Source organism: Syngnathoides biaculeatus, chromosome 7 (assembly GCF_019802595.1).
Source record: "Syngnathoides biaculeatus isolate LvHL_M chromosome 7, ASM1980259v1, whole genome shotgun sequence".
NCBI classification, from domain to species: Eukaryota; Metazoa; Chordata; class Actinopteri; order Syngnathiformes; family Syngnathidae; genus Syngnathoides; species Syngnathoides biaculeatus.
In genome coordinates, this window is record NC_084646.1 from 11,063,392 (window position 1) to 11,084,607 (window position 21,216).

Here is a 21,216-nt window from a genome sequence, read left to right on the forward strand (position 1 = left end):
AAAAAAAATTACGCAGAGACGGTAAAAACGACGACTTATTAATTTGCTAACGAATTGCTGAGCGAGGTTAAAAGGTGACGTTTGTTGTATTTTTAACGCCAAATTGATCTCACCGTGTACTGCATATTTTCAAGATAAAGTTCTCGATGAATTTGATGGATTGCGATTTGAAGTTGCAGGCTTTCAGTGCAGTACCACGCTTTGCCACAACATGGCGCGCAGCACTGAGCGCTACCGGAAGACACGCAGCGCCATTAAGAGCAAGAAGAAGTGGCAGAAAAGGTCCCTTGGCAAACTTCTCAGAAAATGTATGATATGTTTGTATGTGTGGTAAAGTAGCAGGAAATATTTGAACCTCACATGTGTTAGCATTAAGCTAGCAGGCTTTCCTAATTATCCGATTTTGGCGAACCTCTCCTCTCGGCCGCTTTGATGTCCAAGAGCTGCCCGCCGTGCCGGGCCACGGCGTCCCCGTCCGTCAGCGCCCTGACGGCGCACACGTCCCTCAGGGCTTCGTCGAAGGGCAGCAGCTCGGACGGGAAGTGAAGCGGCGCCAGGCTGCGGCCCGAAGACGCCAGGCGACCCTGCTCCTTGCTGGCCGGGGGCGGGACGGCGCTGCGGAGGAGCGTGTCGGGCTCCGCGGACGGACCCAGGAAGGGGTTGGGGTCCTGGGCGAGGGACGACGCTCGTGTTAAGCTTCGGTGTGGCACAGCGGCAACAGTTTTCAGAGATCAACTTCTGAAGTGGCATATTTACATTTACTGTGACGTCCATACTTGTCTGTACGCCGCTAACGTACCAAAATGATGTCCTATTGTGTGCGTTATTTACATCATTATCGGTATGTATGATATTTACATCATATGTAATTTTCTATGTCACACAAGATTTACATATCTAATGTTCCGGACATCTCGCACATCATATTCACAGATAGCCCGTCGCCATCGTGTGTGACATCATGTTTCACGTTCTGGAAGGCTCCAATTGTTCTGGCTGGCCCGCAAACGGCGCTCATCAGGGAACAAGATGGCGACTTTTAATTCCCGCGCTGGCTGTTTATCGAGCAACTTTGGGGCGCGTTAGCTCAGCGGAGCGGCTCGGGACCGTCACGGCCCGACGCCGCCGCCGCTACAGCCCTCGGGCGGCGGCCCGGCCCGACCCGGCCGGTGCTCCCTCGTACAAATCGCGGCCGTGACAGATGAAGGCCGATTCAGGCAAATTTTCTGCCGCTCTGACTCTGCTTCCTGTCCGAGCTCGTTAGTGACGCGGCCGTGAAGGCCATCGGAGGGAAAGCTAAAGTTCTTTGCGCTTGGTAATTGGCCGCGGGGGGCACGCGGGGAGGGGGGTTGCGCGGGCCGCACTTTAAGGCCACTTTGACGGAAGATGACGCTCCAGTAAATCACAAAGCATGTTTTCCCATCTTGTCTCCTCAAGTGAAAGGCGCCAAGAAAGTCAAAAACGGCGTATTCACAGTCGGGCTTGAAGTGATGAGTCGACTTGACCAAATCATCAAATCGGCAATTGCACAAAAAAGCCCCGGCACGCAAAGCAGCAACGACTTTCGACTTTTTTTTTTTTTTTTTTTTTTAAACTGTCCTGCACACCAGCAGTGACGGATGACATTTCCGCTCGCGTTTCCATTTTCAACTTTTCCAGCTCAGCATCAGTTCAGCACTGACAAGCCGTGTTTTACTTTTGACTGCAGAGGGCTCAAATTTCAGCCTCTCATCACGTATATAATGCAAGAACTGCGTCTGTGGGGGTTTTTTTTTTTTTTTTTTTTTTTTTGCTGAGGAAAGAGACGAGAACATAAAGTGGCAAAAAGACATCCGAGCGTAAAGTCGGAGCTGAAATCGATATCTTTCTTTTTGTGACGCCTCATCAATACAACGCTGACGCATTTGCACGTGTGCTTATTTCACTTTTTTTCTTCGCGTTGTGCCGGCCAACCAAAGTGAGGAGAAACATGACAAATGTTCGATGCGAACGAGCCCCGGCAGCCGTGCTCAGATCACAAAAAAAAAAAAAAAGTGTCATCCGTCCGTCCGGGTCCGGTCCGGTCCGATCCGTCAAACTCCGTCGCGAGCTGACGGCTTCAAACAAACTACGTTCTTTTCCGGCATCCCTCCGTGAGACTTTTTGGTGATGTCGCGTGTTTAGCAAGTTTGATGATGCTTTCAGGGGCTGGATTTTCAAATCACTCACGATTGGTCGCATGCACGGGCAAAACAGACATTTTGCCTTCGGCCATCTGCGGTTGGAAGTAAATAATATGTGCCACCGGGATTTGGATTTGAAAAAATATGCGTTCATCTAAGATGACACGCTGTGGCGACCCCTAACGGGACAAGCCGAAAGGATTACAGAAATTACACTCGTCTGTAAAGTTCCCTAAAAAGAAGCCAAACCATTTTGCTCTTAAATTGTTGAAAAATCAAAACCAGTTATTTGATCGTTTACAATTTTTGGTTTATTTTAGGATTTTTCATTCCAAGCTCACTCCCTTCCTTTTTACCGATCAATCATTGCTCGCGTGACCCACTTGGTTCGGCTCGTCATAGAATCTTCCGCCTCGGACGCTGTCCAATTGACAGTTCCAGCAAATAAACTGAGCCTGGCAGTCACGCGAGCGCAAATGAACTCGGCATGGGCCCGCACAGAACAAAGTTTCCAAATTGACAAATTCACGTGAAACGTGGCAGAAACGACCGACCGGCTACAATTCGCTGTCTGAAATTCAGCGTCTGTGCCACCGGGCAGGGTTACTTCAGGTCAGGACCAAACACCCAGCCAATCGCAGTTACTCTATTCTTAGTCACGTGACATCGCACACTAAGAAAGCGTGACTGCGATTGGCTGGATGTTCGGTTCTGACCTGAAGTGACCCTGCCCGGTGGCACAGACGCTGAATTTCAGACAGCGAATTGTAGCAACTGTTGAAAACGTGACCACTTTACATGTCAAATTCAAATCCTGGTGGCTGGCACGTATTTACTTCCACGTGGGGGGGGGGGGGGGGGGGGGGGAGCAGATGCCGGCCCGACGGGTCGGTTCCGCCTCAGCTGGCAGAAGCGCTTACCCGCTGGGAGCGGTCGTCGTGGAGCGGCGCGTCGGAGAAGCAGTGGTGGTGGAACAGGCCCATCTTCTGGCTGAGCAGGCAGTGCAGCACGTGGGCGCGGGCGTTCTGCCACCGGACCAGCCGCTGCAGCTCGCGGTTCAGCGAGGCGCCCAGGTCCGGGGACCAGTTGTAGCTGTACAGCGTCACCTGTGGGGTGAGGGGCGAGGGGCGAGGGGGGCGGCGAGCCGCCAAGTCAAGTACGCGACACGGAGGCTGCCCGTGACGTCGGCTTTGCGACTTTCGACGACTTGCGAGTCTTCATCTTTCTTTGATGTACTTGAGGCGTTGAAGCCGCTTCATTGCAAATGTTTAGAAATCAAGCAGGGGATGATCCGTCACCGAAAACAATTTTAGTCATTTATGATCGAGCGAAATGGTGTCTTCTGCACTCAAAATTGCTGTGTTACCAAGCAAAAACACCCAAATATGAATTTGATACAAATACCAAAATACACGACAGCTGCAGCCCGATTACAGATCCAATTGTGATCCTTGTCCTAATTTAGCTCTCCCAAACACTTGAAACCCTAAAAGAATATATATATATATATATATATTTTCTAATTTATTGCTTACTGCCAATCCCAGTTGACTGTAAAACTCAACATACAAGTTACATATACATAATCGATATTTGATCTCCAACTGTGCATCGGCACACGCAGTAAGACAACATCAACCCTCGCCGGAATATATGTGGAAAAAAATGAGACTCTCCTCGGTCGACAGCATCCCCGGCGGCCAAGCGGCCCACAACCAAGACCCCCCCCTCCCCCCCCCCCCTCGCCCGAATTCATAACAATGCACAAACTATGTGCATACGAGTTCTTGACATTTTCCATCTGGCACTGTCCATTTTTAGTCATTTGGTTTCTTTGTTTGAAAACATCTTGAAGCTGTCTTTTGCTTTTCTGCTATTTCATCTCGTTGGGTGTTTTTTTGCTCTTTGCTTTAAAATGCTATCAGTCATGTAAAGCAACTTGAGTGCATGAAATATGCTATCAAAAATAATCTTATGACTCGGTCTTTACAAAGTGGCTGAGCTTGTGGGCGAACTTATCCTAGGTGCTTTGCTGCCATCTTGTGGCATCTATATGCAATTACAAATGCCACCTTTTTTGTTGTTGTTGTTGTTCGCAATTTGTGGCAAAACCTGCTCCCGGTCCACTTTACAACCGCGTCACACGTCCCAACTGTCGCCAGTCACCTTTTTGTCCAGGATGCAGATGAGGAGGAACCTCTGGCGCGGAGCGGGCGCCGACGCCCAGCCCGCCTGCTGCTGGCCCGAGACGCCGGCGCAGTCGCCGCCCTGCTGCTGCTGCTGCTCGTAGGCCTCGAAGCGCTGCAGGCCTTTGTGAGCTGCACACAGTCACAAGCACAAAAGGAGGACACGTCAAGGACATTTACGGACATCTTCGTTCGACAGCGACTGCGTCTCACGCCCTCTGGACCGGTAGGTAAGTCCGGACCCGTTTCGGGTGGGCGGAAGACGGACGGCTAATAAAAAAAAAAAAAAAAAAAAAAACGGACGTCTTTGTGTTCTTCCATGTATTCTCTTTCCAGTACAGAGGCGCAACTAAATCCGGCACGGAACATACTAGGAAAGGGACAGGAAATGTTATGTTCTCGGCTTCCGTAAACTAAGATTGGTGAGCGTGAAGGTAGAAGAAGTCCCACTTACGTGTGAATCGACTAAGCGGCGCCGCATTTTCCTCCTCGGAACTGTCGTCCGCTGCCCACGCGAGAAGACGGAGGGACGGACGGCGAGCAACAGAGAGGACGCGGCTCGACGCCGGGTCATGTTAAGACAACGCACGCGTCAGCACGTACGGGCCGGGCCGACGACCCGCTTCGGACGCCTTTACCTTGCTCGCCGCTGCAGCGCCACTGCTGGAAGTTCCTCCCGATGACGACGAAGCTGCGGGAAGTCTGGGGGAGACGCCACAGGTCTGGAACGGCCGAGGACGGCGCGAAGATGTCGCCTGACGCGGGACAGCTGCGAGGCGACGTTACATCGTCATCACTGACACTTGATAATCTGACGTGATATTCATCTTTAATTAACTTTCCTCCTTGAAGTGAACGGAAACGTCATCACGGTATAATTATATCCATCCATTTTCTGAGCCGCTTATCCTCACAAGGGTCGCGGCTAGTCGCGGGCCACGCGAAGACAGTCGCGCCCCGGATCGGCAAGCACCCACCTGGTCTGGACGAAGACCTTGACGCCGGTGTCGGCGGCCAGCGATCCGACCAGGTTGACCAGCTCGGCCAGGAGGGACGGCAGCAGGAAGCGGGAGGCCGCGTCGGCCGAGCAGCGCTGAACGGACGGGCAGCCTGAAAGAAAGAAAGAAAGGAATTTTGGATTGCGTCGTGATTGGGGGCGGGCGCGGCGTACCGAGCTGGGCCATGAAGGCCATCCAGGGCTGGCAGGTGAGCTGGTAGACGGGATGCAGGGCGCCGGCGTCGCCCTCCTCCAGCTGGCACGCTTGCCTCCTGAGGCGACAAAAACGGGCATCCGTCCAGCAGATTTGAAATCCAGAACTGAAATAAATGGATTCCATTCTTGACTTTCCTCCCACCTGTGCGCCTGCTCCAGCTCGCCGAGCCTCTCCTGCGACCACTGCTGCCTGACGCTCTCCGTCTTGTGCCTGCGCCGCGCCGGGCGAGCCTCCTCGCCCCGCTCGGGCACGATGTCGTCCGTGGTTTTCGGGCCGGGCGGCTCCGACGAGTCGGGTTTGCTCTGCGACGACAAAACAACTTCCGCTCGGCTCGTGTGGGGAAGGGAAGTAAGCCAGTACAAATCCTTTTGCTACTTTTTCCCGACCACTTTGTCAAAATCGTGTTTTGCGGTCCGCGGTGGGGCTCGGGTCCGTCTTCCGTTGTACTGAACTCCTTTTCCCGGATCCATTCAGCAAAGTTACCGAAACGCTCGTTGCCTACAACGGCGGATAATTTTTTTTTTTTTTACTGAAGTACATTTCAGAGTCTGAACTTTTACCAATTTGACCTTGAGAGTGAGAAGAGTGATGCCGCATCAATTTTTTGGTTGTTGTTATTACCACTGTCATTCCAAACCTGACATGTGAAATATGATCTACGGAGAAAAATAAAGGCATAAATCCGCTCTCTCGGAAGTCATCTTCATTTGATTTGTCAAAAAAAAAAAAAAAAAACATCCCGCCGAAAGGACGAGACGAGGTGTCAATCATGGACGCACCATAGCAGCCTCGCGCTGTCCTGTTACCCTGGGCTTCAGGAGCTTTCCTGAAACTATCCCCAACAACAAGTGGGCAACATTTCCGCTCGATAGTCACATTTATCACCACCGTTGGCTTTTGAATTGATTGCATAACACAAAATAATGTAACTCCGCACCAATAGACTCAATTACGACAAAGCCAAGCCAAGCCAAGCCAAGTCAACATACCAGAATGTCCCAGAAGCTCCGGCGTGTACTTTTCCCGGTGGGCGTGGTGGACTCTGGCGTGCCGGATCCCGTCACGGTGCCGCCGGCGTGCGGCAAGGTGATGGGCGAGGGGCTGCCTTTGAACACCCGAGAGCCGCTACGCTGCCGGGGAGCCTTTTTCGCTTCCTTCGCACTCGAACCTTGGAAATGGAAAGCGATTGTGATCTTTGGGGCGACGCATTTACTTGCAAAAATACTAAATATTGCATGATTTTGATTTTGTTTGCAGTGGACTTACTCCGTCCGCATGGTTTGAAGTCCGTCCAAAAAAAAAAAAAAAAAAAAGAGTGACAATGGAAATACGCAAAAAACGGCATCGCACCTTTGGCGTGGTGGTCCTTGCGGGCGTGCCCGTCGGCGCTGGCGCGAGGCAGGCAGAGCGGGTTGGGCAGCACCTTCAGCTCCATCAGCGCGTCGCACAGCGCGTGGCGCAACGCCGCCTGCAGCTTGTCGGCCAGCTGCGCCGGGCTGACGTTGCCTTGCTCCCACACGTCGAAGCGCACCAGCGGCGCCGCCTCTGAGCCTTCAGTGAGCCGAGCAGAGGCAAAAACAATTTTTTCGCGTTCTGACGGAAGGAAAAGTGGGCGGCGGCCTTCCCGTGACCGGCGACGTCGTCGGTCCCCAGCGCCCGGCTGGCTTTTCTCCAGGTACTCGGAAAAACCCGCAAACGAGGTGAACGGAGGACGACGCGCGCGATTGGTCGTCTTTCGGGTGTGCCCCGCGATCGGCTGACGACCACTTGAGGGTGTACCTGGCCTCTCGCTCAAAGTTACCCGGGAGAGGCGACCCGAGTGAAGGAGAACGCCACCGGAGGATGATTGGTGAAATTAGCATTCAATATCCATAACCCATAAAGGAGGAAATCGTCGGGAGATTTCCTCTGACTGGATTGTCACTGGTCGCCCATCGAAGGATTCAAGTTTGCACGCCGCACTTGTTTGTAAACTTGAGGCAAAAGTCGCAGCAAAACCACATCGGGCCGGAACCGCACGAGCGCCATCGTGGAAGCAAAGGCAAACGTAGCGCGACAGCTCACCTCGGCCGCGGTCGGCGCGCACGGCGTCGGCCTTCGCCCTCGGCGCGGCGGTCAAGCGGTCGAAGTGTTGGGGCCGCAGAGGGCCGGCGCAGTCGTCGCTCGGCCTGCCGCAATCCCGGGCGGGCGCCTGAAGGGGTCGCCCCGCCGCGTCCGCCAACGTCAGCGTGATGCACGCGATTCCTGATGGGCACGTTTGAAAATCGCAACTCATTCGGGCCCAAATGGCTACAAAGTCGTGAGACTCGTTTTGCAATCATAAATCTGTTGTAATATCACGAATATCTTTGGCTTCTAATAGGGAAAAGGTCAATGATCAAATTTACATTTTGGGGGGGGGGAAAAAAAACCCAAACATATTTGGCCTTCAAAATTTTGGGATATCAAGTAAGTATGAAGTCGACACGATTGACTGTAAATCTTTTTTTCTCACAGCCGTCTTGGCGACCCGTCCAGTCCGCTCTGTTGTACAGTCGATGTGTCATGATTTTCGGTTCATAACTAGCGCTTTGTCTTTGTTTTCTTCCCACTCTTGAAACCTCGTTCCGTTGGCCTGATCAATTTGTTCTGGCCGAAAATGCATTCGGCTCATTCTCTTTAACCCGACAGGCGAACAGGAGAAAATAAAAATGAAAAAAAATAATCCGAGCAGACTGGCGCCTTGAGATCCAAGTTTGATTGCACCGTACGTACCTTTGCCCCCCGTCCCCTGACCTCCGGGTTTGTTGTACAGGTAGATGTCGCCGTCCGCCACGTCGGCGCTGGAATGAAAGCAGTGCTGCAGAAAGGAGAACATTTCACGGTGAGTGAAGTTCAGGTGAAACTTATCCAACTTAGGACTGGATGGATGCCTCCCCCCCGTCCCCCTTTTTTTTTTTTTTTTCTACAGCAACCTCTTTGTCAGTCTGGAATGCTCAACACGCAGAAATTCTCTGTAGAAATGTTCCAATCGCCACTGAAAAGGGATTTCTACTCGCTCACATTTGGCTAAAGCACAGCTGCTATGCGACGCCTCTCTTGCCCCGCCTTTCCCCCGACATGTGGATTTTGGCCTGTTTTACTGCCGCTTTACTTCCAATTTTGAACTGAAGAAGCCTTCAGTATCCTCGACGACCAACAAAAATTCCAGTTCCCTCCTTTCCACTTTTGCGGAACGGAAGAGGAGGCGGCGGCGGCGGCGGCGTTACCTTGAAGTGATGCGCCGTGTTGCTGTCCGTGTACTTGGGCACGTGCAGGAAGATGAGCAAGTTCTGGCGGAGGTAGTGCCACACGGCCGACAGCCACGGGCGGCAGAAGGCCGGGAGGCCGAACATCATCACCTCGCCGGAGGAAGACCCGGACGGCTGGATGAACTGCAAAGAGCGGGCCAAGCGGCGTGAGGCGCGATTTGAGTCCACAAAAGCGGGACGCCGTCCTAAGCGCGTGCACCTTCGCACAGCGTCACGCAATCACAATTTGACGACGCGAGCGTGTTCAACGTTTCACCCCCGTCCCGACTTTCACACGACCTGCCAAGGCCCAACGTCGCCCGGACGACGCAGAACGCAGAGAGGCCGACTAAAGGAGAAATGACCTCCACGTCGGCGGGCGTCAGCTTGCAGTTCCTGACCAGCATGACGGTGATGAGGTCCAGCGTGGTTTCGTCCAGACGCTTGCGCAGAACCTTCACCAGCTCGTCCGTGATCTCGGGACCTGTCGAGTGCGCGCGAGCTGCGGCTAAATTCTGCCGACGCTTCGGCGGCATCCAAAGCGTCTCGTCCGTTACCCGCGTTTCCCACGCCGTGCACCAGCAGCAGGATGTGCTTGTCCGCCAGGCCCACCGGTCGGGAACCCTTCAAAGCACAGACGTCAGCCGTCGGCCGTCAGCACTTCGCCGAGACTTCCTTTGGTACGCAGGAAGCGACTCGCGGAAGGCACCAGAACAATTTCTATGCAGTTAATTTTTCACCACGGCGGGAGATAATCTTCAAGTTGTTTGCACGTTATCGTTAATTAGGTTTGAACTCCTTTGGGAAATTGAAGGGAAAAAAATGTTTGGAGTGATTTGATCAAATCTATGACGAGAATGTCTGGAAATGGCCAAAATGAGCGTTTCGAGTTTTACGACGAACAGAAAGAGACGAGGTTACAGAGGTTTGTCCGGCCTGAGTTGAGGTCTTGACTCTCCTCGGAACATGAAATGTAAATTCTTTTTCAAACTTTAATACGTACCACGTTGTCTTCGGAAAAGAGCGGCTCCTGACTTCGGGCCAGGCCGAGGGATCGAGAGGCGTGGAGGCTGCCGTCCACGTCCGAGTACTTGCCCGCTAGGGACGTCTCGTAAAGTCTGCGTCGGAAAAAGCCACGCGTGACCCGGCTACCCGAAATGCAATGCGGGGGGGGGGGGGGGAGCAAGGTTTCACCCACCTGAGGTAAAAGACGGATTTCGTAGTGCGCTCCTGGTAGACAAACATGTTCTTCCTGTTGCCAACGCAGAAGGAGTGGAGCACAGAGCGTAAGGCCTGAATGGCTGAGATGACAAAAAAAAAAAAACTCAAAAACCGCCTCAGTGGATCACGGATTTGCTGAAACTCACTGCGGGGGCTGAACTGTCCCCAAAAGCAAACCAGCCAACTTCAAACAACGAGTACATTTCACGAGTTACGCCGCAGAATTTTCCTCAAAATCAGGAAAATAAGCCGAAACGTTCGGCTTCAAAGCGACACAGAAGCCGTTTTTCGATGGGGTTTTTTTTTTTTTTGGCTTCGGGGGCCAAAAGCACCGCAAAATTCCAACAACAACTTTATCTGGCGGAGAGATCCAGATGACTACCAAATTTCATGCTGCCGTCATGTAAAAATCCCACTGACAAGTTAGTCTTTGAAGCACCCAAAATGGCTGCCTCTTTTGGTGGTAGACGTGCCCACCTCTGGACACGCCCATGTTGGATCCCATCTTGAGTCTGGGATGGATGTGGATGACGGTACTCCACACCACGTCGCAGGCAAAGTGTCCGGGGATGAAGTGCATGGTGGCGGCCAGGTAGTCTCTGGCCTGGTAGCTCTCCTCGGCGTGGTAATCTGCAGCGGACACACACAACGCGCACAAAGCGGCGCGTGCTACACGACCGTCCGACTTCACGGCACGCGGCACGCGGCCGGAATGCCCGAACCGACCGTCCGAGGTGTTGCGCCTCTGCCTGTACACGGACTCGCTCTTCCAGATGTCCTCCTCGCTCTCTGCCACCAGCATTGAGTTGCACATGTGAGTGTCGTGAAGGTCCTGCAGCAGCATGTGCTGAAACAGACAAAGAACCACAAAGAGGTTTGGGGGTGGGCGCAGAAAATTCTAATACAGACGAATCGATACACACACACGGACACGGGGTCACAGGTCATCAGCGAGCCGCACTAACGCAAGTCTTTCTTTGAAGACGATATGCCTGTGCGTATTGTCTGTCTGCATGTGTTGCAAAACTATTTGTGTTCCACTGTACATCACTCACCGGGCACAACACCACGGCACCCGATTCGTCGGCACGTCTGTGGCATTTTTCATTGCTCGTTAGCATGAAGTTAAACTGGCCCTCTTCAAGCAACGTTATGTGGTTGTTGTGAGTACAAAACCAAAAATGTTTTACCAGTAGAGCGAATGCAGTCATGCCATTGCACATCACGAAATGCTACATTTTGACTCGCAGTACGAGAAGCATGCAGACGTTAGCTAGTGCACAGTATCATTGATAGAATAAAACGTTCTACTCATTGTAGTGGGAACAACTGTACTGGTAAAACGTACTTGTTCTGCCAGTGCGCTCAATTCCCTTACAGTACTACTGAGGATAAAGCTCATACTAGTACTTGGTACATGGTACCGTTGTTACCTGGTTAACTCTGCGACACAGCTCTCCAATCTTGCTGACCAGCATCTGATGCAGCTGGAAATGTTCCAGCGGCTCCTGCTTCTCCTCGCTGTTCTCTTCTTCTTTGGCGGTCACGCACCTGCACGTACGAGATATATCTACAACGCGACCGACCGTTTGTTGAAGTTGCGAAGTTTACCGAAGAGCGGACCCACCGAGAATGTGAGTAGACCTCAACTCTGTCCTGGTGGATTTTGGCTATGAGCCAGAAATCGGGCATCAGAGGGGTCTGACTCTCCTGATTGTCCAGGGTGGGACTCTCGCACTCAGAGTCGCTGCTACCGCCGTCGTAGCCTGTGGGGGGAAAAAAACAAACAAAACCCCCCAAAACACATTGCAAAAATGAGAGGCGTTCCACAAGCTTCAATGCAAGGGCCCCATGCTTTTTATGTGGGTAAAGTACAGTAACAACAACAACAACTGATTTAAGATGACGGTTTTCTCTGCTCTTCATTTATTTTGGTTTTAAACTAACAGTAAGACTTCCCACTCACCCTGCATGTCAGAATCCAAACTTCCTTGGCTGGAGACGACACTCTGTACTCGACTTGGCCTCGGCTTGCCAAAGCCTGCGAAAGAAAATCGCAATAACGCCGAGCACGGCTAAAACGAGATTTGAGGTTCCGCAGCCGGAGGGTCATCTTGTCTTCCTGCATTCGTTTGTCATTTAGTTCATCAGAGTGAGTTTCACCCTTCCAAATCTGTCCCTTCCCGTGTGTTTTTTGGACGTTCACCTCGTCCTTTTGTGCTTCTTTCGAAGTACTTGCACTTCCTCTCACTTTCCAAAAAAAACGTGATTTTCGATTCAGCACTCGGTTCAACGTATGCCGACGAGAACTGCGCGATGGACTTACTGTGAGAGGCGGACTGCACCGACTCGGCCAAGCCGACGCCGGACAGGGTCTCGGGGGGTGAGGTGGGCTCGCTCGGGAGCTGGAGGCTAACCGAACTCTGGCTGTTGCCGCCATCGCTCTTTGAGAGCCCCTCCGGCTCCCCAAACTCCACCGTCGCCTCTCCGCCGGTGTCGGTCTGCGGGCGAAACCATTCAAAGTTTCTGGCTGACGTGCACGCGCCACCGCTACAACCTAGAAAAATCGTCTAGTCTGACGCCTACATAACGGTTGACCCAGGAGAAGCTATCATTTAACGCCGGAATATATCCCAGCGGCTCTAAGCGAGGCTTTTTCACGCTGCGACAAACAAAGAGCTTTAAAGCCGCCGTGCCAGCCCGAAGTTCTGGTCCACACACTGGTTGGACTTTATTATTTAGTCCACCCTCCAAACTTCTTCTGACGTTCTCCGGCTAATGACAGACAAAATCAGGAAAGCGGAAATGGACCGAGAGCGAAAAACAGTCGAACGCCGTACATTATCCTCACAACTGAATTCAGTACGGAGGACCGGGGTTGAAATCCGGCCTCACCTGCGTCGAGTTTGCATGTTCTCCTCATGCTTGTGTGGGTTATCTACGGGATCTGAGTGCGACCAGTTTGTCGATTTGTATGTGCCCTGCGACCGATCGGCGACCAGTTCATGATTTACAAAGATGGCTACGGAATATGGATAGATGAATAATGTCTTGTGTTCTCAGTCTACAACTGACTGACACACAAGTATAAGGTATTTAAAAACTAAGCTCTCAGTTGGCTTCATAAGCCATTTTTGAGTTTTCTGACCGCGTCTTCGGCCTCATTTTCGCTGTCCTCTTGCCGAGGGGGCGCCCCATTGGCGGCGACCCTCTCCGACAGCTTCTCGGCGGCGTGGATCCTCTGAGGGTGCAGCCGGCTCAGAGACGCGAAGTAGAAGCTGTCCTGCTCGCTGTTGAGCACGTAGCCGGGAAGCGCCATGCGGCGGAACTCCTGCAGGGGGGGCACACGTTGCAGATTGCGGAATTTGGGACGGGAAATTCATTTCCAGCAGCGGTGTCCTGCTTGAGGTATTGCTTTGTTTTGTTTGGTTTTGGTTTTTTTTTTTGCAAAGGATAAGGAATAAAGTGGACCCCCCCCCCGTTTTTTTTTGTTAGCGAGGGAATACAATGACCGCGGCCATTCGGTCGTCGCGAGTAGAGAAACTCGCCTCCTTGAACTTGTCCAGCGACTGCTCGGGCCTGAAGACAAACTGCAGCGGGACGTCCTCGCTGCGACAATGCGGCCGTCCGACCGAGCGGACCACGTGCTGCGCCACCTTGAGCAGCGTGGCCAGGCCGACGGAGCGCGAGCGCCGCAGGGCCGACACCATCTCGTCCTCCAGCAGCCAGCGGATCTGACGGCGAGGAAACGAGTCCGGGGGGTTAGGTACGGGCGGGCGGGCGCGGCGCGGCGTCGTCGCGCACTCACCTCGTCCGTGGTGGCCACGATGGCCAACTTGTGAGGAAGCGGCAGCTTGGACAAAGGCTCACCGCAGACCCTGACAGACGACAACAAGCACACGGGACATTTCCGACTCTGCGCCAACAAATCATATCCGCTCCTCCTTCAAAAGGAGGAGGAACGATTCATCTGCGGCTCATTGATGAGCAAATTAATCGATAATCCTTTCTATAGTTGACTCGTCGTTTAAGGACCTTGCTCAGCTTCAGAAATCCCGCAAATTTTTCAGCCTGTAAACCAGGAAATATTCTCAGGTTTCGGTTTTCCTCCATGAAAGCGGACAGATTATCTACGCGCTTCATCAAAATGAGACATTTGCACGATGACACAATCATCATCTATTTTGGCTGATTTTTATGATGGATGTTACGGACCAAGCCGATAACTGGATAATAATCAATGTTTGTGGATGTTACGTCCTGTCAATTCAACTCAGCGGTTTTAACCATAGATATGGAAATTAAAATCCGTTTTTTAAATCCAAATCATCAACAAAAAAAAAAGAAGAACTAATTGCTAGTTGCAGCCCTAGAAACATTCATCAATTGAGATTTTGGGGGATAGAAAAAGATGGTAAATAGCCCAAAATGCGCCTTTATGTGCGCGCAATCGACGTATTGGCCACACTTGAATCATGATAGGTAATAAGGTGACTTTTTTTTTTTTTTTTTTTTTGGCACGCCATCACGCGATTGGCAAAAACTGCCTTGATCGATCGACGCATTGAGCCCCCCTGATCTACACGATCACTGGGCCCAAAGCGCTTTACCAATCCTTACATTCATCATGACGTAGTTCAGGAGAATGCAAAGAATGAAGCCGTTTTTGCTTCAATTCACTGAATATTGTGCTGCTCCTTCTGCCATGCAGGCCTTGACCACTTGGGGGCGGTATAATACGGACGGACGGACGGACGGACGGACTGATGGACGGAGACAGTCCCCAGTAAGCCCCAATCATTTTTAGCTGTTTTTGGAAGAGGATAGAAAACATACGCCTGGACGTATTGTTACGTTGTCTTTTTCATGTTGTTTTTATACCATTTGAGCTAAAATATCTCCGACTATTTAACACTGCGGCACCGACGCCATTTGTTGGCCAGGTCTATAGAATTCTGCATTGTTTATTAGCGGTCCAAAAACAACTCACACGTCCACGTCAGCTCCCTTCAGTCCCTCCAGCACCGCCGACAGCTCCTCGTCCGAGCGATACGACGACGGCTGTCCCGGAGAACGGGTCAGAGACACGCTGCTCTCAGACGCGTACCTGCGAGCGCACGCACACGACACCTTGATGATCTCGAACGCCGACCGCATTCACCCCTTGGCCTCACCTGTTGTGATGAAAGTCAGCCATGACTTCGATCTCCAGAGGGAGAGTCAAGACGAAGATGTCCAGCGTGATCGAGAGCTCGTTCAGGTCCAGCGACTGCAAGGCTTCGGCGTCTTCCAAGCAGGAAACGACCTCGCCTGCAGACGCAACGTTTGTCGTCAATTTACAGGGGTGCACCTTCACAACCAGGTCCCGGAATTCTGGGATTCCCTTGGTTCGACTCATTAGAACAGGAAGAAAAGGGGGGAAAAAACGCATGAAAGGGGCTTCAGATATTACCTGCTAATTACCTCAACATAGTGGTCGATTCCCTCGATAATCAAATGGCGCACGTCTTGCCAAAATTTCGCGTATTGGTTGGCTCTGACTCACCGAGGCAGGTGGGCAAGGCGCGGATGGGCGTGGATCCGTGGCAGCTCTTGGCGTTGACGGAGCAGGTGATGTGCAGGAAGAGGGGGGGCATGTCCATTTGCGGCCCCTCCACCTCCAACAGCGAGTCTCCCTCGTCCAAGATGCTGAAGGAGTCCTGGTCCTGGTTGACGGTGTTGGAGTCCGAGCGGTCCTCGGCGCCGCTGCTGAGGCTCCTGCCGCCGCCGCCGGGCTGCTCCTCGTATTCCACCACCAGGTCGTTGTCGCTCTCTGTGGTGATGCACCCGTCGCACTTCAAGTCTAAAAACGGCACAAAGCCGGCGTCAGACTCAAATCTAGGACGGAAAGGCGTCCGGAAGAACCTCACCGTCCTCGGTGGCTTGCTCGGCCTCGGACACGGCTTCCTCGCTGAGCCTCGCCGCCATCTCGCCCTCCTCGGAGTCCTCCTGGAGTAGCCGAATAAGAAATGGCGACAAAACTTCGCCACAATCCCGGACACGACGTTACGTTGACGCGCGTGTCAGTCTACTGTGACAAAAAGGTCCAATTTTACGCACATATTAACCAAATCAATGAGTCACGAGGCAGACAGGACTCAACAAATTAAGTTTCAGTTTCAGTTTTCCACAACGTAGACGTGCACGTGCGGTACATGAGATTGGGGGCGACCAGATGTCAGTCTCCTTGGGAAAAGGGACTCTCTTAACAAAAATCCCACACAGACTGGGTAAACTAAAGAAGTGTTGTCGCTTCCCGGAACACAAACACGGATGACGTGGATTTCCAAAAGCGCCTCGTCCCCTACCACCATAAATATTTTTTTTTTAATTATCTTGCAGCAGGAGTAAACATGTTATCCGGGCACGTGACCTCTTCGGCTTTCAGGTATGTTGTGCAAGCCGGGCTAAAGTGGGCTGCAGTTCCAAAAGGAAACACTAGGGTGCATCACAGCTTCTATACCAGGGGTGCTCCATGTTTTCATAGGGATCGACAGGCACTTTGAGTTGATCACGTGACAGCGTGTCAAAAAAAAAAAAAAATCCGAGCCACTTATCCTCACAAAGGTTGCAGGAAAGCTGGAGCCTATCCCAGATGGCTTCGGAATCAAAAATAAAAAGCCCATCACCCATCTCGTCGCTTAATTCACGTTTGGCAGATATATCCATCGCACGCCTTCTAGCAAAAGCTGGCCTCCTATGAACGGTCTCTCTTTTGCTTTCTCCACAGCAGTAGCGGGGAGACCCCCCCCCCCCCCCCGTTTCCCCTCTGTCGGTAGATTGCGAGAGGCTGGCTGCTTGAAAAGTAGACCTCGGGGTAAAAAAGTCTGGGCACCCCTGCTCTATACCAATGCGTAAGATAGATTCAAATGACATTTGAAATGTCAAGGGAAATATGTTGTCACCTGATTACTCACAAGATTGAAAACTAATTAGCTTTCTAAGACGCAATCTACCTCGCACAACTCATTTTATTGTGAAGGATCTTTACTTTTAGGAGTGTTTAAGACATGCACAAAATGCACATTTGGGGGGGTAAAACATGGCAAATGAAGGGAATGCCTTTCAGCGAGGTACACTGAACAAATGTGTGGATTGTAAACAACTCTACTCGGGAAAGAAGGGACGATTTTGAAGATTTTGAAGTGGAACGTCAAGAAATGCAGACAAGGTGGGACACTCCACAGAAAATAAAGTGCAACTGTTGAGGGATGGAAATTTGAGTTTCCAGAAATTCATCACCTGATGAATGTGAACTTGCTCACCTCCTTCTTGGAAGACGGCGGGCAGTAGAAGAAGTAATGTGGACTGGAAGGCACAGGTTTGAAATACTGAAGCACAATCGCCGTGAACTTTTCCTGTGGAGGTTGAAGCAGATCAGCTTTCGGTCAGCACCACGACGACGACGCGTCACGCGCTGGCTCGTCGGCGACATTTCACCTGGATTATTGCGTGCACATCTGGACGCAGGTCACAGGCCGGAGGGTTCTGCAGCAAGTCCAGGGGGAACGCCGACAGCTTCTTGGACGCCTCCTGGACCGGCTGGGGCGACGAGGCGTGACCTCGGGATTCGGCTTCGCCGGCGTCTTCCGTCTCGAAACTGTATTCCACACACGTAAACCTTAAGCGATGTGCTCTTCATCTGGAAAGTATTCACAGCACTTCACGACCGCGGATAATTGGAGCTTCAGCAAAAAAAAAAAAAAAAAAGAAGTTAGGAAGTTCTTACAGATGCCACAAGATGGCAGAAAAGCACCGTGCGAGTCGCCCATGGGTGTCTATGAATGAGCCACGGGCGTCCACACGTATCCCTACGAGTCGCCCATGCGTGTCTACGGCACCCGTCGCTGTTTATAAGTCACCCAAATGTGTCCACCCGTATCCAAGTCAGGGACGCCTGCGGTCGCCCAGCGGCGTCTTCCGTCTAAGTGAACGCGGATGACATCTGGCCCACGTTCTCACCTACCTGGACGAGGAGGCCACCGCAGACCTCACGTCGGCTCGATCCTCCTCGGGCTCGCCGACGACGACGAAGGCGGCCGACCCGCCGGCGGCTTGCGGGGGCCGAGTCCACGCCGGGGCCCGAAAGCCGTTCTCCCGGAACACCCGGATGTGTCCGCACAGCGTCTGCAGGAAGGTCGTGATGTCGATCTCCTGCAGGGACTCCTCGCAGTAGTCCATGGCCATCAGGACGTCCTGGGAGCTGATGCTGAGCGACTGCTGGAGGCTTCGGTAGACGCCTGGAGGCCACAAACACGAGACGGACTTGCACCTCGACACCGTTTCACGCAGACACCCGGGCAACCGTTGCTTTTAGCACAAAAACGCCGGCAGGAGTGGCTGACAGGGCGTATCAAATCTATTTACAATTCGAGAGATTATCTCGATTATTCGAGTCCAAATTGCTTTCGCATTTCTAACAGAAACGCTGAAGACTTGCGGTTCGGACGGATCACCTTTGGCGAAGCTCTGCTGGTAGTGTTCCTGCAGCAGGCTGCAGAAGTGGGCCAGCTCCTTGTGCTTGTGAGGCTGCGCCAGGAGGTCGGTCCAAGGCGACGGGCCGCTGCGGTCCTGAGAAAGCGACCTGTCGGGACACACGGAGAAATGGGTTTTCCGCTAAATCGCTTCTTTAGGGAATGACAACGTTAGCCGTGACCATAAAACAAAAACAACCACTTTCAGACCGGTTGTAATTCATCAGGGTCAAACGAAGCTGCACTTTTGGGATGGATCAGGGACAAAATCTCCCGGAACTCAAAGGTGGAAAATGCGGCTTGAACGACCCCAATTTTGCATTGGCAGCATGAAAGTTTTCAGGGCCAACAAAGACCGTGATCGAACTTTAAAACCCATTTTTATTCTTTGTCTTTCAACTCAGCGTGAGATTCTGCACCGTTTTCCTTTTGAACGTTGCTATGAATCGTACTTTTAATTGTCAATTTCTCAATATGCGAAATGTGAATTGAAAATTATGGGACTCAAGGGTCCCTCGGTGCTACAAAAGTACAAATAATCAGGTCAAAGCTAAATAAATAAATCAGATATGAAGTATCAAATGTGCAAGATAGTCAAGGTCAAACAACCCAGGCAAATAAAACATACGCGTAGAAAGTAATGACAAATCCCCAACGCGTGTGTGCATTTGAGCTTCATATTTCCGGCGCGTAAAGAGGTCAAAGTTCAAGTGGGCAGAAAGCTCAGATTCCCGACAGCCTCACGAATAAAGTCGGCTCGTCCGGGCCCGGTGACTCGGCGCTGCTGTGCGCGTCGGCCCAAAAGTCACACGCCGGGATCAGACTACGAGACAAGCGCGGTGGCGTCGTATTGACAACGTTTTTATTCCCAAAAAGCGGATTATTTATTGTATTCCTGCGCTTCGACGTCGGCGCGATAATGACGAGCGGAGGCCGTGCGGCCGTACCTGAAGAAGACGTCCCTGGGCTGGCGGTTGGCGGCGGGGTGGACCAGCTGCTCCTTCAGCAGCTCCAGGCAGCAGTTGTAGACGTAGACGGGACACTTGAGCTGCGTGCCGGCGCTCTGCTGGGAGAGCCGGCGGCCCAGGACGCCGACGCCGTGGCCGTGGCCGTGGCCGCCGGAGCGATGCGGCTCAGGCAGATGACGGCTTTCGCCCAAATCTGCACAAAGGCACTTTTTCAACATTTCCACGTATTGAAGACGGATCCTGCCGCCCGCCCGTCGAACCGCACTCGTGCCAAAATTTTTCCAAGCGAGCGTGTCCCCCCGCCGTGGACTGACCCGAGCCGGGCGTTCCGGGTCGGGCTTCCGACATCCTGCTCTCCCAGCCGTCCGCCGCCGGGGCCTCCGGAGGCCCGTCCGGGCCGTCGTCCGGAGGCGGCGAGACGAGGGGCGAGCCGCCGCCGGAGCTCCCCGTCGCTTTCGAGGCCAGGCCGGTGGATCCGGACGGCGAGTCGGCCTGCGTCAGCGTGTCGTCCTCCTGCGTGCTGGCGTGGCTCGAAGGCTCCGCCTCCAGCCCCGAGGTCATCAGCGTCAGGACATCTGAGGCAAAAATGAGGACCGGTTTGTACGTTCCACGAGTTTATCAGCGAGCCGGCGTGGAAATGCGGAAACCTGCAAAAGTGGCCGGCAGGAAGGTGAGCAGGATCTGCTGGGAGCTGACGTGCTTGGCGTAGCACCGCCACTGGGGCACCGAGCGGCTCCGCCCCGCCGGCGAAGACTCGTCGCACGCTGGCTCGGCGTGGGCCAAACTCTGCCCGGCCGGAAAAAAAAAAATATTCCGACCAACAAGGAATTAACATTTCCAGATGCTTCGGTTTCTTATGCGGGGATCTCATTTGATGCGTCTCCGGATGACGGCCGAGTACGCTGGGGGTGGCCTCGGAAATCCGGCACAGGACTAATTTGGTGGCACAAGCGGCCCAAATTTCTGAAGGTGCGACCCCAAGAAGCAGACAGACCAACTTTAAACCAATCAAGAGAGAGTGAAGAGCAGGCACCCCGTTTTGTCATTTTGAAATATGTCCTTCCGAAATTTTGGGTTGTTTTCATTGAAAAACACAACAGTGCACATTATGTAAACTATTTTTTTTTACATTCTGCTGAAAAATAAATGTCGCAATGTTTAGTGTAAACTTTTGGAGTACAGTGTACTATTGTTTGTCCCGCACGAGCGTTTCCAACTCAAGTTGTGCGTGTGTGCGCGCTGACTTCGGTATGGTTTACCTGTAAAGTGCCGGTGGGTTCCGTCATCTCTCTACTGCTGCCGCTCAAGCGAAAGGTCGCCGTCGGCTCCTGCCTGTCGGGATGCCTCGTCAACTCTTGTGAGGGGAAAAAAAAAAAAAAAAAACAAAGCAAACCCAAAATTCAGAGCGGGACTGGCGAGATGGGCCGGTCCTCACCTTCGATGCCGAGCAGGGGGAAGGGCGCCCGGCGGCCGTCGCGCTCGCGCCCCAGGACGTGGCGTACGAAGGCGGCGTGGTCCCCGCCGACCACGGGGATCTCGCGGTCGCTGAGCTCCTGCTCCAGGCTGCTGTGGACGAGGCCCAGGAGGAGCTCGTTGGGCAGGCAGGGACCCCCGCGGAGGTGCTCCTCCACCTCCGTGTCTGGACACACGCGAGATGACGGTTGCCCCCCAAATCTTCACGAC

At 52.7% G+C, this 21,216-nt stretch overlaps 1 protein-coding gene across 6 annotated transcripts in view; it reads right to left on the minus strand.

Annotated features, from left to right (window-relative positions):
* The window catches only part of szt2 (SZT2 subunit of KICSTOR complex), a 44,605-nt gene that overhangs the window by 9,007 nt on the left and 14,382 nt on the right, over positions 1–21,216 (minus strand). For 3 of the 6 annotated variants that reach the window (XM_061824654.1, XM_061824656.1, XM_061824652.1), the window contains exons 24-62: positions 20,969–21,172; positions 20,793–20,887; positions 20,181–20,319; positions 19,848–20,108; positions 19,513–19,726; positions 18,548–18,675; positions 18,058–18,331; positions 17,532–17,691; positions 17,357–17,449; positions 15,962–16,040; positions 15,598–15,894; positions 15,227–15,362; positions 15,043–15,159; positions 13,861–13,930; positions 13,601–13,786; positions 13,201–13,383; positions 12,379–12,553; positions 12,019–12,093; positions 11,680–11,818; positions 11,486–11,603; positions 10,779–10,899; positions 10,530–10,682; positions 10,030–10,132; positions 9,835–9,949; positions 9,389–9,455; positions 9,197–9,315; positions 8,811–8,975; positions 8,317–8,401; positions 7,627–7,806; positions 6,913–7,113; positions 6,552–6,730; positions 5,704–5,864; positions 5,520–5,617; positions 5,326–5,458; positions 4,987–5,159; positions 4,803–4,853; positions 4,329–4,480; positions 3,083–3,268; positions 413–668 (exon numbers count right to left, since the gene is read on the minus strand). In XM_061824654.1, coding sequence (XP_061680638.1) covers positions 413–668; positions 3,083–3,268; positions 4,329–4,480; positions 4,803–4,853; positions 4,987–5,159; positions 5,326–5,458; positions 5,520–5,617; positions 5,704–5,864; positions 6,552–6,730; positions 6,913–7,113; positions 7,627–7,806; positions 8,317–8,401; positions 8,811–8,975; positions 9,197–9,315; positions 9,389–9,455; positions 9,835–9,949; positions 10,030–10,132; positions 10,530–10,682; positions 10,779–10,899; positions 11,486–11,603; positions 11,680–11,818; positions 12,019–12,093; positions 12,379–12,553; positions 13,201–13,383; positions 13,601–13,786; positions 13,861–13,930; positions 15,043–15,159; positions 15,227–15,362; positions 15,598–15,894; positions 15,962–16,040; positions 17,357–17,449; positions 17,532–17,691; positions 18,058–18,331; positions 18,548–18,675; positions 19,513–19,726; positions 19,848–20,108; positions 20,181–20,319; positions 20,793–20,887; positions 20,969–21,172 — 5,841 coding nt within the window. Of the gene's footprint in view, positions 1–360; positions 669–3,082; positions 3,269–4,328; positions 4,481–4,802; positions 4,854–4,986; positions 5,160–5,325; positions 5,459–5,519; positions 5,618–5,703; positions 5,865–6,551; positions 6,731–6,912; positions 7,114–7,626; positions 7,807–8,316; positions 8,402–8,810; positions 8,976–9,196; positions 9,316–9,388; positions 9,456–9,834; positions 9,950–10,029; positions 10,133–10,529; positions 10,683–10,778; positions 10,900–11,485; positions 11,604–11,679; positions 11,819–12,018; positions 12,094–12,378; positions 12,554–13,200; positions 13,384–13,600; positions 13,787–13,860; positions 13,931–15,042; positions 15,160–15,226; positions 15,363–15,597; positions 15,895–15,961; positions 16,041–17,356; positions 17,450–17,531; positions 17,692–18,057; positions 18,332–18,547; positions 18,676–19,512; positions 19,727–19,847; positions 20,109–20,180; positions 20,320–20,792; positions 20,888–20,968; positions 21,173–21,216 lie in introns of all 6 variants that reach the window. The other 3 variants (XM_061824657.1, XM_061824655.1, XR_009795693.1) reach the window with 2 other exon arrangements.